General features: G+C 49.8%; 1 protein-coding gene across 1 annotated transcript in view; it reads left to right on the forward strand.

Annotated features, from left to right (window-relative positions):
* Window positions 1–12,163, forward strand: part of ARID5B (AT-rich interaction domain 5B) — a 165,511-nt gene extending 153,348 nt beyond the window's left edge. Inside the window, exons 9-10 of the mRNA XM_039360041.1 lie at window positions 6,585–6,780; window positions 9,454–12,163. Coding sequence (XP_039215975.1) covers window positions 6,585–6,780; window positions 9,454–11,517 — 2,260 coding nt within the window. The 3' untranslated portion in view covers window positions 11,518–12,163. The remainder of the gene's footprint in view (window positions 1–6,584; window positions 6,781–9,453) is intronic.
* Window positions 12,164–13,671: the final 1,508 nt, after the last annotated feature.

The following is a 13,671-nucleotide window of genomic DNA, read 5'->3' on the forward strand; positions in this document are numbered from 1 at the left end:
ACTGCTGGCAGACTCTTCCCAATCTGGAGCTGATGCAGCTCCTACCCCAGGGGTAGGCAACCTTGGCTCTTTTATGACTCATGGACTTCAACTCCCAGAATTCCTGAGCCAGCCATGCTGAGGGGAAAGGGAGAGGTTTTCATGCTGAGCCATGCTGGCTCAGGAACTCTGGGAGTTGAAGTCCACGAGTCATAAAAGAGCCACGGTTGCCTTCCCTGTCCTACCCTGATTGGTGACTCGGAACCAACTCCTTGCTCCTCCAGTCCTGATTGGCCTAAAAAGGCCGACCCATAACCCATTCAAATATTTGTCTCCTCAGCCCTTGGAAGCCGGGATGAAGCTGAAGCTTGACCTCTTGACTCAAAGGCCTTCAGGGTCATACATTTCATTCAGCTATGAAAATGTGAACTGCTGCAAGGCCTGGCTCTCCTGGCATGGTCCCAACATTGGAACCTTGCCAAAGAGTGTTAAAAATGGTGCCTGGATGGCCCCCTTTGGGGCTGCGGTTGTAGTTATGACTTAATCTCTAATAATAATAATAATAATAATAATAATAAGAATAATAAGAATAAGAAGAAGAAGAAGAAGAAGAAGAAGAAGAAGAAGAAGAAGAAGAAGAAGAAGAAGAAGAAGAAGAAGAAGAAGAAGAAGAAGAAGAAGAAATAATTGGAAGGGACCTTGGAGGTCATCTAGTCCAACCCCCTGCTCAGGCAGGAAACCCCATACCATTTCAGACAAATGGCTATCCAGTCTCTTCTTAAAAACTTCCAGTGTTGGAGTATTCACCGCTTCTGGAGGCAGGTTGTTCCACTGGTTACTTGTTCTAACTGTCAGGAAGTTTCTCCTTAGTTCTAGGTTGCTTCTCTCCTTGATCAATTTCCATCGTTGCTTCTTGTCCCGCCTTAAGGCGCTCTGGAGAATAATTTGACCCCCTCTTCTTTGGGGCAGCCCCTGAGATATTGGAACACTGCTATCCTGTCCCCCCTCGTCCTTCTCTTTTTAAAACTAGACATACCCAATTCTAGCAACCGTTCCTTATATGCTTTAGCCTCCAGTCCCCTGATCATCTTTGTTGCTCTTCTCTGTACTCTTTCTAGAATCTCAGCATCTTTTTTACATCGTGGTGACCAAAACTGGATGCAGGATTCCAAGTGTGGCTTTACCAAGGCATTGTAAAGTGGTATTAACACTTCACGTGATCTTGAGTCTATCCCAAGGATCCTGGCTGGCCAATGCTGCTGCTGCTGGTGGTGGTGGTGATGGCAAAGGCTTCCATAAAGAGCTGTGTGCCATGGTTTCCTATGAAAGAGTTTGACTTCAGATCAGTCACGTGGCACAAGCATTCATTGGGATAGGAGCCGTTCGCATTCCCACGACTTCTTCAAGAGTTCCCTTTTCCCAAAATAGAGAGGGGATAGCGAAATGTATTGTGCTGAGCTGTTTATATATGTCTTTACTTTTGAATGTTTGACCACCCAAAGACCACGGTGGGTCTTGAGTACTTTTTCTTAAGAAATTAAAAAACTAATAAAATGTGTTTTAAAAAAAGAAAGAGTTCCCTTTTCCCAATGTTGGCCAGAGAAGGACACCCCTTGGGCCGGGCGTGTTTTTATCTCCACATTGTTTATGAAATCCCAGCGATGAAGACAACGTTTGACACGCTGTGAAATCCATGTTTTTTAATGGGAAGTTTCTGACTTTTAGTGGAGGTGGGGAAAAGCCCCAGAGAATTTGTAAACATAAAATAATCTGTTGGCAGTGAAGAGGCAACCCCCCCCCACACACACACACACCATAAAGTATTCCTGCAATTGCTCTGGTTTTCTCTGTTGGTCTGTCTTGTTTAACTCATTTTAAGAGAGAAGGTAAGAGAAGAGTAAATGTGTCCTCCTCCTTTTCCTCGTCTCTGCTCCCCTCTCCTGTCTTTCTTCCCTTTATTTTCCAAAAGCCTGGCAGAGTGCCAGATGACTTACATTACTGTAATAGATTTGATGACCTTTGACTTCCGCTGCAGAGGCATATGTTGAATTTTTCATTATATCAGAGGATACTGAAAGCTAAAAAAAAACTCGGGACGGGAAGCCGCATTATTTAAACTAACAGTTCAGTTACACAGGATTTTTTTTTTCTTTTCTTTTTTCCTTAAAGGGGGGGGGGGAAATAGTTGCAATTAAATGTCATCTATCACTGCATTAAGTGAGGATTAATGCAGTTTCCAGTTTGTTCAATCAGCTTGTATGGATTTATATTTTTTTTGAAGTCGCCATTATTATTATTACTATTTTGCAAAGGATAATCTTGCTTTTCATAGTCATTGAATTTAATCAGCAGCTCAGTTGATAGGAAAGGCCTCCCTGCTGTTTCTGCTGTGGACTGGAAAATGTTATTCTTTTATTATTGCAGGAGGGGAAAAAAAATCTGCCCCTCGCTGTTCCAGAATCTGCTATCTATGGGAAAAATTGCTTTTTAATGTGCTGCTGTTTACATATTCTAGTTACGGCAATTATCCCTTAAATAATACATTTTATTAACTTAAAACATAGGAACTGTACTTTATAAGGCTGTTACGGGTAAAAGCACACACCCAAGTGGAACCTTGGAGTAACCAGGGAGTAAATCTTGGGATCTTTCTAACCGTTCTCAGTGTTTGGTGAACCTACACTGGAGGATCCTCTGTCTGGATCCCACAGATGGGTGCCTCTTTTGTACAGCCAGAAAACCAGCAGATTTTAATGCCAAACTGCTGAACCAGGGAAATCAAATATACATGATTTCAAATCACCCCAAGTAGTCCCCCTCCCCAAAAAAACCAATATAAAAATGAAAATATTGCTATGATCCGTTCTTCGGTGGCCGGAACCCTTCTTGCATTATCCCTACTTGCCAAAAGGTGGGGGCTCAGGGGGGGGAGGAAATGCTGACCCCTCCCAGTTTATTTCTGCTACAGTTGCAAAATGCCCCCCCCCCTTTATTTTGCACAGAGGTTGATGTCAGTCTTCAGCTGAGTGACAATAATTACAGAGAAATTAAATCAAGCTGCTAATTTCAGCCCTGTTGCATTGGCGAAGCAGAGAGCTGCATTCTTCCTGTCTGGGGCAATATTGACTTCCAGAGAGAGACTCCATGTGTGTGTGTGTGTGTGTGTGTGTGTGTGTGTGTGTGTGTGTGTGTGTGCGCGTGTGTGCGCGTGCTGGTGTTGTGTTTTACTAAGAGAGCAGCTGGAGGTTTTGAGTCTCCCATCCGCTGCATTATGCTTGTATTGTACAACAGCATCTCATAATGACATGATAAGATCGCACATCCTGTGGTAATTGCGTTGGGCTTCAACAGCACAACCAGAGAGAAAAAGAGATTAAAAGGGGGGCACAGGGGGGGGGACACAGTGGAAATTCTAGCCCTGGAAACCTCTTCCTCAGGTTACAGTTGTCGTGGAAGGGCTCCAGGGCGTTTTCAGTTGTATCTGCCAGGTATATTCACATAGGTAGGGCAGTGTACCTGCTTCCTCCGCCTTTTCCCCATCGCTCCAATTCCCAGCTACCTGGGACCGGCTAGGCCAAGGGTAGGCAACCTCGGCTCTTTTATGACTCGTGGACTTCAACTCCCAGAATTCCTGAGCCAGCATGGCTCAGCTTGGAAACCTCTCCCTTTCCCCTCAGCATGGCTGGCTCAGGAATTCTGGGAGTTGAAGTCCACGAGTCATAAAAGAGCCGAGGTGGCCTACCCCTGGCCTAGGCCAAGGGCCCTTGGCCTCTCTTGTGGGGGGGGGGATGCTGCAGGTCACCCGTGGTGATGACCGGATCACAAAGGAGGCCTCAGGCTTTCTGGGACCGTTGGGGGCCAAACTGGAAAGTCTCAGGGGGGGAAAGGTTCCTGGACCGGTCCGTGAAGGGGGATCCTAAACCCCCAAGGTAGCTGCCAGCGGTTGAGGATCCCGCTGAGCTGCTGATTTATCAGCTGAATATGCAGATTCCAGAGAGGCTGCACGTTGTCCTAGCAACCCAAGTCAAACAATCTTTTCTGCAGTGCCAACGCAATCTTGCTGCAAACAAAATGTGTTTTGGCTAAACCTGATGCTTTAAATATTGAACATATGGCAGAGAAGAGATAAATACTGCTCCGCAAGCAACCGATGCCGCGGCTCCTTTCCTTCTTCAGGTCCTCCCCGCCCCCGCCCCCAGCCCCATCAGCCTTATTTTACTTCTTGTTTCACTACATCAGTGTTTCCCAAACTTGACGATTTTAAGGCATGAGGACTTCAACTCCCAGAATTCCACAGCCAGCAACGCTGGCTGTGGAATTCTGGGAGTTGAAGTCCACATGCCTTAAAATTGTCAAGTTTGGGAAACACTGCACTACATAAACAGTAACCGTAATGTTACCACAGGAAGTATTTGGCAACCTCACTGCTATTTTGCTTAGCCTGCATATAGAGGGAATGTTTCCCCCCCCCCCAGTTCCAGAAGCTGTAACGTGTTTAAACTCAGTTTGTAATGGGATCCGAAGAGGATTTTTCTTCTGGGTTGGGCCTCCTTTGGGGGGGGGCAGAGGCTGGACTCAAAAGCCTCCTATATCCTCCATCTCCTGGCACTGCCAGAGCATCCTCAGCTAATGACGTTGGTTTTCTAATAAGGCATGAACTAGGTTTATATTTATCATCAATTATGCTGCACTTTATTAAAATGTGAAATGCTATCATTTGGGAAGCAGCGAGTCCCAGTTCTCTCTCTCTGCATTGGGACATCTAAATCTAAACCACACGGTCTGGAGTGGATTCCGGAACAAGCCAGAAAGCAAAATGTATTTGATCTGCATTTTTTTTTTTTTTACTTTGAATTCTTAAGATTAAACTGTAATTAAAGCAGTCGGATATTTGGACAGATTCGTGTTGTTTTTAAAGCAAAGTCCGTGGTGTTTGGTTTTTTTTTTTCACAGATGCCTTAAAAAACATGTTTGCCTTGTAAAAAGTTCCCATTTTATTCCCGCCACGAGTAATTCATTAATCATGCTGAATGCATTATAAAAACTTTAATCACCAATGCTGAAACTCAGATAGCCAGCGTAACCCTTTCGTTAACATTGAAGAAAGTCTTCCTTTTTTTAGATCAAGGGGGGAAAAATTAGCATTGAGAGTTTTTTAAAATTTATTTTAAAAATGGCATCATTCAGGAGGTAGGGATTTTAAAAAATAAATAAATATGTTGGGTTCCTACCCAGTCTCTCTTCTCTTATGCTTTCCCTTTAGTAAAGAGGGGTCTCTCACCTGCTCCCGCATCCCCCTCAGCCTTCCTCAGCTTTCCAAAACACAAATATCTTTCTCTGCTGATGGCAAATTCAGTGCCCCAATTTTTATGGATGGAGGGTCCAGACTGGAAAAGTCTCATGGGTACATCGGCTAACTTTATTTAATGACCCCAAATGGTATTACAAATAAAAAACTCAGTTCAGTTGACGTAAAGGGTCAGAGTTCAGGAAAATAAGTAGCTTGTTTGCTAAGGGCTGATTTGATCCAACTCAAAATCTCATTTTTGATTTTTTTTTTTGAACCAGCTCAAAAGTGGCCCAAAATCTTTTCCCAGATATAACACCCTCGTAACCTACTAAGACAGTGGTGGCGAACCTATGGCACAGGTGCCAGAGGTGGCACGCAGAGCCCTCTCTGTGGGCACGCACGCCGTTGCCCCAGTCCTAGGCCTTCAGCTGGGTTTTATAAAACCTTTTCGCTTTACGCCTCCACTGCCATGTGCAAAAAAAAAAAAGGGTTCAATCAATCAGTCAATTTCAACTTCTCGCGGGGGGAAAAAAAAGATCTTGCAAAGTTGGAATTGATTGACTGAACTTTTTAGTCCCACCTAGTCTGCCATTACCACCGTAGCCACGCCCACCCAATGGGCCACACCCAGCCAATGGGCCACACCCACCCGGCACCCGACGATGCATAAGTGGGTTTTGGGTTGCAGTTTGGTTCGCCATCACTGTACTAAGACTTTCTCCTAGTGAGTGTGCAGCTGATTGGGAGCAAGAGAATGGAGACACACACACACACACACACACACACACACACACACACACACACGAGGTGAATGCAAGTTCTGAGTTTTTAAAGCCATCCCATTTGCTAAGGGCTCCCTTTAGAATTACTTAAGGCTTACCTAAACCTGTCGCCTAGGAAAGTAGCAAAAGAGTTCTTTAAGAAGAAGAGTGTAAAAAATCTCTTTGATGACTTACAAATCCAAGATGTAACCAGAGGAGAGCGGGCTCATTTAGTTAAGCAGCTCTTCAAAGCAAAACCTAAAACCAGATTCTATTTTGAGGGAGAGAAAGGGGGGTCCACAGGGGGGCTGGGGAGAGGGACTGGGATTGAAACTGGCCTTGTCTTCCCTAACGCCATGTGGAGGACCCTCCTGATGCTTGTGGTGACCCCATCCTGGACCTGCAAGCTGGAGACCCTTCTCTGCCCAAAGCAGCCGCAGGCCCGCTTCCTCCTGCCCGCTCCAAAGGTGCTTTTCCGTGGCGCATCCATTACCAGGACAGGATACTTCCCATGGGCGAGAATCTCCATAACTGATTCATTATTTGTTCTTCAGATTAATCTTGCCCTACGAAAGATACATTAAAGGGGAGGAAGATAAGCCGTTGCCCCAGGTGAAGCCACGGAAGCAAGAGGTCGCCCAGGAGGCGGAGAGTAAGATAAAACTGGCTGGCACAAAGCGCATCAAGCATGAAAACGTGAAGAGCAAGAAGGAGCGGGAAGAGGCACCAAAGCCCCAGGACCCAGCAGAGGTCAGTTCTACCTGCTCCGCTTTTGTGCGTCCCACATTTTCCATCCTTTGACCTTGTTCTGGTTCCAGCAAAGAGATTGCTGGATTTGACTTGAAACAGGCAGAATTAAATCCACGGATCAATCCTACAAAATGACTTTATTCCAGGCGTCCTCAAGTCAATAACTTAACAGTTACTGCAGAAATTTCTCTGGAATGCAAATTGTATTTGCATTTCATCGGCGTAGGTAAAAGGATAATAGATTTCTCCATTCTACGGAGCTCCTAAGCCTCGTGGCTAGGATTCGTGGAGAGATGATAGACTGGCACAGAAATAGGATATCCCCTAATAAAAACACAAGACCCTCCCAGTAGCCCATCCTAACACAGATATAACCAGGTAACAACTGAAACTACATTTCCCAGAAGGCCATTCCTTAAGGGGACATCATTTTAACCCTTAAAATGCAACTTGTTCTACACACAGTTCTTAATTCCTAAGCTAGCTATATACCAGTGGTGGCAAACCTATGGCACGCGTGCCAGAGGCGGCACTCAGAGCCTTCTCTGTGGGCACACACGCCATGCCCTAGAGATGGCAACCGTCCCTCTTCAACCAGCCGTCCGCTAACTTGTTGAGGTCCCACGTGGCTGGATGCATCCCAGCACCCATGCGCTCGCTGGCCTCTGTGTGCGGGGGCCGATGGTGTCAGGCAGCAGCCGCCCTGGCCCCTGCCTCGCCTTGCCCTATGACAATGGCACCACCACCCTGCCTCACCTTGCCTCACCTCATCCCGCAGGACGAGCCTCCTGCCCACCGCCCCACCTGCCAGAGACCCGCTGGATCTCCCCCAACCCTGCCCAGCCCCCACAGACGTCCCTCCCCACGAGCAATATCAAGGTGATCACGCCCACCTCGGCCACACCCACCCAATCTGCCATGACCACCACAGCCATGCCCACCCAGTGGGCCATGCCCACCTGGCACCCGGCTATAAATAAGTAGGTTTTGGGTTGCAGTTTGGGCACTCGGTCTCTAAAAGATTCGCCATCACTGCTATATACTCTGACCAGCACAGACTTGTACCACCCCGTTTTGATCGCCAAATATTGGACGACTCTCTTTGGGGACAAGAGCTGACTAAAATACTAAAAAACTCTCTCTGGCTGTCAGCCTCACATTCTCCTCAATTCGCAGGGCAACTTAAAAAGCAGCTGCAGCGGCACAAATCTGGGAGAAGACGGGGCTTCCGTCCATCTCCTGACGGTAGCACCGAGAGAGTTCCTTTCCTGCCACTCAATCTTTGGGCCCAAGAAAGAGAGGGAAAAGCACAGCCGCTTACCTTAGCCCAGGGGTAGGCCACCTCGGCTCTTTTATGACTTATGGACTTCAACTCCCAGAATTCCTGAGCCAGCCATGCTGAGGGGAAAGAGAGAGGGTTCCAAGCTGAGTCCTGCTGGCTCAGGAATTCTGGGAGTTGAAGTCCACGAGTCATAAAAGAGCCAAGGTGGCCTACCCCTGGTGTTAGACCAATCCTCTCCAGGTGGGTCAGACTACAGTCCCCATCATCCCCCCCTCCACACTGTCTGAATACAATGCGATCTCTACTCCTACCTATTGGGGTATTTCTACCTGGCTGCTTCCAGGCAAGTCTACTGTAGCCACTTTCCGTTGCTTTCCTCAAAATGTTTTCTCTCCCTCCCCCCCATATACACACCATCTACTCCACAGCCCTGGGATTTCCTAATAAGTAAGGTCTGGGGCGGAGTGAAAAGACACCCCCCTCATTAGCCACAGAAGCACCCTAGGGATTTTGGGCCTGTTGGTTCCACCTAATGCCAGGGGTAGGCAACCTTGGCTCTTTTGTGACTGGTGGACTTCAACTCCCAGAATTCCTGAGCCAGCCATGCTGAGGGGAAAGGGAAAGATTTCCAAGCTGAGCCACGCCGGCTCAGGAATTCTGGGAGTTGAAGTCCACGAGTCATAAAAGAGCCAAGGCGGCCTACCCGTGGCTTAGCCCATGATGCTGTGGTCAGGGCTTCCTGCCTAAAAACCGCTGGGGAGGGAAGATGATTTTGCAAGATTGCCAGACAGCTGCTTCTCAGGATGGCCTCAAATTCAGTGGATTGACGGAGGAAACCAAAAGGGGAGATCCTTAGCAAAAGGGCCGGAAAGAACGTTCATCACAGGGAAAGCCCAAAATGGCCCTGTTTTCACTCCAGCTCTGCCCTCGGTCCACCCTGACCCCCTTCCAGCCACCCTAAGAGAGATCCTTCTTTTTAGCAAGGGCCGCCTTGGATAGCACTGAAAGCTTAAGTCTACAACAGAGATTAAAGGAATCCATTTGGCTGGGATTGGGTTTTCTCTGCCTGGGCTGCTCCATGAACCCAGCAGCAGTGACCGGCCCTGTAATTGATGGGTGGGCAACCTTCCATGAAGGTTGCTGGGTCTGAAAATTACCGTACTGAAAATTGCAGATCAGGAACGTAGCTTCGCCTGCATCTTATGGTGGGACAGAAAAGAAGGGCTGAGTCCTAATCCTTCCCCTCTTGTGGAGGCCACCAGAAAACCCTGCAGGCTTCAGTGCAAAGGCCGAGGGCTTTCTTTGCCGAGAGAGAACTTGGCATTGTCTGCAGATGAGATGCTTGTCTGGGCGGTGTTTTCTCACAGTTTCCTCTCCAAATCTTTTATTAGGGTTCGTCAGCCAAAGAGAAGAATCAGGAATGCCCGTTGCAGAAAAGCTTATTGGACCTGACTGCAGCAGAAGCCATGAAGCTCTCCGCCGAAGGGTCTCGGCTCTCCCCTCCACCAGCCCCTGGAGTGGCCTTCTTGGAAGAGGAGGAGCCTCTGGCCGAGGGGTCTCTGGTCCCCCCCGAAGCCCTGATCAGAAGCCCCCCGCTGGAGGAGCTGCAGGAGGAGCCCAAGCGGGAACCACGGGGGGTGTCCTGTGTTGCAGAAGACCTTCCGGAGGAGGCCCAGGCAATGCCGTTCAGCAGCTTCCCCGGCCTCCAACTCCCCAGTCAGAACGAGATGGAAGATGATAAGATCCCAGAGATGGCGGACTACATTGCCAACTGCACGGTAAAAGTGGATCAGCTGGGCAGCGAGGACATCCACAGTGCCCTGAAGCAGAGCCCCAAAGTGCTGGTGGTGCAGAACTTCGACATGTTCAAGGAGAAGGAGTTTCCGAGCTCCTTCAATGGGGACCCTGGGTTTGGTTCCACCCCGTTACTCTACTCCAAGGGCAACCCGGGCATCATGTCCCCTCTGGCGAAAAAGAAGCTCCTCTCCCAGGTGAGCGGGGCAGCCCTGTCCTGCAGCAACTACCCGTATGGCTCCCCACCACCCCTGATCAGCAAGAAGAAGTTCAGCAGCAAGGACGACCTCTTGTCCGGCAGGCCAGGACTGCTGTCTCCCAGGCACTCGGTGGACAGTGCCGCGGTCAGCAGGCCGTCGGTCATCCAGCACGTGCAGAGTTTCAAACCCAAGACTGCAGAGGACAGGAGGCCCACTCACGATGCCTACCGGCATGAATCCCTGCATAAGAAAGCAGACTCTGAATGTTGTGATTTTTCCAAGCAGCACTTGAGTGCCCTGGCGGAGTCCTACGCGCTGAAGTCAGACATCCAGGACATGAAGGAACGAATGAACGAGAGGAGGGCTCTGCACCACTCACATGTGCCAGGCTTCTTGGCAGACTTCTACGCCTCCCCTCCTCTCCACAGCCTCTACAGGCGTGCCGAGCACCACCTGGGGGGCCAGCCATGCTCTAAGTACTTCCCCCGAGACGCCTATGGGGGAACTACATCCGGGTTCCCTCCCCATAAGCCCCAGGATAGGCGACTCCTCAGCTACCACCCGCCTCTGCACCAGCTGGAGAATAAGACCCCCCGGGAAACCTCCTCGGACGATCAGCCCACAGACCTGAGCCTTCCCAAAGGGGGTCACAAACCGACAACAAAAACCTTGGGAGCCCCTCTCTTGCGGGGTTCACCTGGGGGGGTGGAGGAGGGCAAAAGCTCCACCCGGTTCCACGCCTTGACCAGCCAAACTCTAAGTGCGGAGGGCAACCCAAAGGCTTGTCGGGTCTCCCCAATGACGGTCTCTGCCCCAAAGAAACAGGGGGAGCCCCTCCTGAGGGCCTGCAAGCTGCCAGCCCCGAGAAAGTTGGACGGGATGGTACACCCAGTCCTGAGCCACAAAGCCTTGGCTCCAGGCATCGGGGCAGCTCGCCCTCTGAAGCGCAGCCTGGAGGATCTGGACAAAGGGCTTTTGGAGAAGAAGGTCCGAGCGGTCTCGCCCTTGCGCTTACCAAAGGAAGCCCCTTCCAAAGAGCAGGACATGGAGGGCAGCAAGTCACTGCATGGCCCACCCCCAGGCGGGGCACTGGAGGGCCACAAGTTCCCCCTTTCCAGCCCCATCTTCACAGGCTTGTATCCAGGGACCCTCTGCGGCGGCCTGGGCAGCCGCATGCCCGCGGCCGGCTATTCCCACCCCCTGCAGTACTTGAAAAACCAGGCCGCCCTCTCCCCGCTGGTGCAGCCCTTCGCTCTCCACTCGTTCATGGTGCACAGACAGTTCCTCACCTCCCCAGGCAGCTCTCAACAGCTTTACCGGCACTTGGCGGCGGCCTCCCCCGTGGGCAGCTCCTACGGGGATCTTTTGCACAACAGCGTTTATCCTTTGACGGCTCTGAACCCTCAGCCTGCTTTCCCCCCCTCCCAGCTCTCTTCCGTACACCCGAGCACAAAGTTGTAAATGCTTCTGAGAAATGTCACCCCCCGCAAACGACATTCCTTTTGCCCGCAATCCTGTCTTGCAAACAAGTATATCAATATTTGTGATAACCAAGGAGCGGTTAAGCTCCTACCCGCTGAGCGCTTTGGGCCTGACTGTGACGCAGCTCCGGCTTAGCTGGGCTTGAGGCCAGACTGCTGGCTTTCTCCTCGCCTCCTCGCCGGTGCGCCTGCTGCTGCACGGAGGGCTGCGGAGAGCGAGGGTTTCCGGGCAGCCAAGGCTCAGGCGCGCCTGGGCCCCAACGCAAGAGGAAGGGCCCGCTTGGCTTGCCTCCTCCGCCCATCCCCAGGCAGTGGCCTCGAAAGGTTTCAGATAAATCAGGAAGGCAGGAAACACCACCTGGGGCGGTTGCTTCTTGGGGGGGGGGTACCATTTCAGAGTTCAAATCAATGCAATGTATAGAAAAACTGTCGTTCGACTTTCATCTTAACACTATCAGAACAGAACAAGTAAAACGCAAAAACAGACTGTACATATCTGCTTCAGAAACGAGAACGACCCGTGTCAAGTTCATTTGTATAATTTATGTAAGTTCTTATTTTCCACGTATCATGTGCTGTTTTTTTTTTAAAGGAAAAAAATTAAACAGCTCCTTTTTATTTGCCAATTTTTTTTCCTTTTCCTTTTTTTTTTTTTTTTAAGCGCAAGAAAGGAGACTTTGGATATTAAGGGCTTTTTACGCTTCGCGTTTGTCTCTCTCTCTCTCTCTGCCTTTCCTCCTCTGCTTCTATTTTGAAGACACCTTTCGGGGAGGGGGGTTACACCCACTTTCACTGGACAGAAGCCAACTGTGATTCAAGAGTCTCAATTCTCTTCAGTCTGAGGTTGCTGGGCCCTGTCTCGGCCCTTTGGGGCAGCCCCTCCCTCCTAGTCCAGTGCAGCTTTCCTGTCTCAAGGCCGGCCTGGTGGTTACGATCTGCAGTGCTCCATCTCTTACCAGTTGCGACCCAAAGGAAGCCTCCCATGCATCAGCAGTAACGTTGGCGTGCAGACGACGTTCCACAGGGGGTGTGAAGCTGTCAAGAACCTCAGGCATTAGGTAAAGATGGTTGAGATCCTGCCACCCAAGGGGATCCCTTGAAAAGAGAGCCTGACTGATCTGGGTTTCTTCGAAGCAAACGTGAAGAAAGGTTGTCCAAGAGCTAGTCTAAGCCATTAATTGCTTGGACTCTTGGTGGGCTGATGTAGGCCAGATTTCCCCCAAGTATTTTAAACCTTGGCTTTCTAGCAGTCATGAAGGCAATGTAATGTACGAAACTTCGAAGCCGAGCGCTGGCTTTGGACACCCCCCCCTTTTTTTTTCCATTGAGCAAATCGTCCAATCCAGGGACCACCTGGGTCTCCCTGATTACAGTGGTTTTCCAGAGTCTGCACAAGTTGTGTGAGGCTTTGGCAGAGCCCCTCATTTTATGACCCGCCTGTGCTTCGCCCAGGGTGTGTTGGCACATGTGTGCGCCTCCATCCTATCTGCCCTTCCTACTGCTGCAGCTTGCCTCTGAACCATTGAAGGGCAAAGAGAGATCCACGTCCGAGGGGGGGAGGGGGGAGCATGGATGGCTCCATCTCTGTCCAGCCTGTCTCACTGTGTCCCGCTTCCCCTGTGATGTTCGCGAGTCTCCTCTATCCCATTTTCAGCATCCAACAGTGACAAAACAGAATAAACCGCACCCACACCCCAAAAAACGCCTTTAAACATCTTTTTCAATACATTTCTAACATGCTGTCTCTCAAAGGACATAAATCTCAACAAGTTTTATCTTTAAAACGTGGGGAGGGGGGGGTTTAAGCCAGGAACTGCATATAAAAAAAAATAGCAAAGTGTGAAAACCCAAAAAAAAATGTCCAGGAGACAAAAATGTGCAAGGAGCCAATTCTTTCCTCCCTTACTCGCCGCTGAAAGAGCAAGGGCTGCCATCTCCGGGGCTCTTGATGGGGGTTCAGGTCAGGAGGCCCTGGCAGACCGGTGGGGTTTTGCGCCAGCCCTCCTGACTCCGGCAGCAGAAGATCATCCTTCTTGGGACCACATCCAGCCTTGCTCCGTCGGTTGCGGGAGGTTTCCCTCGGAGATGGGGATCCCTAGGGCTGGGGCAAAATTTTGCCTTGTAGGCCTTGGAA

Source organism: Crotalus tigris, unplaced genomic scaffold, assembly GCF_016545835.1.
Source record: "Crotalus tigris isolate CLP2741 ecotype Arizona unplaced genomic scaffold, ASM1654583v1 scf7180000019147.1630427, whole genome shotgun sequence".
NCBI classification, from domain to species: domain Eukaryota; kingdom Metazoa; phylum Chordata; class Lepidosauria; order Squamata; family Viperidae; genus Crotalus; species Crotalus tigris.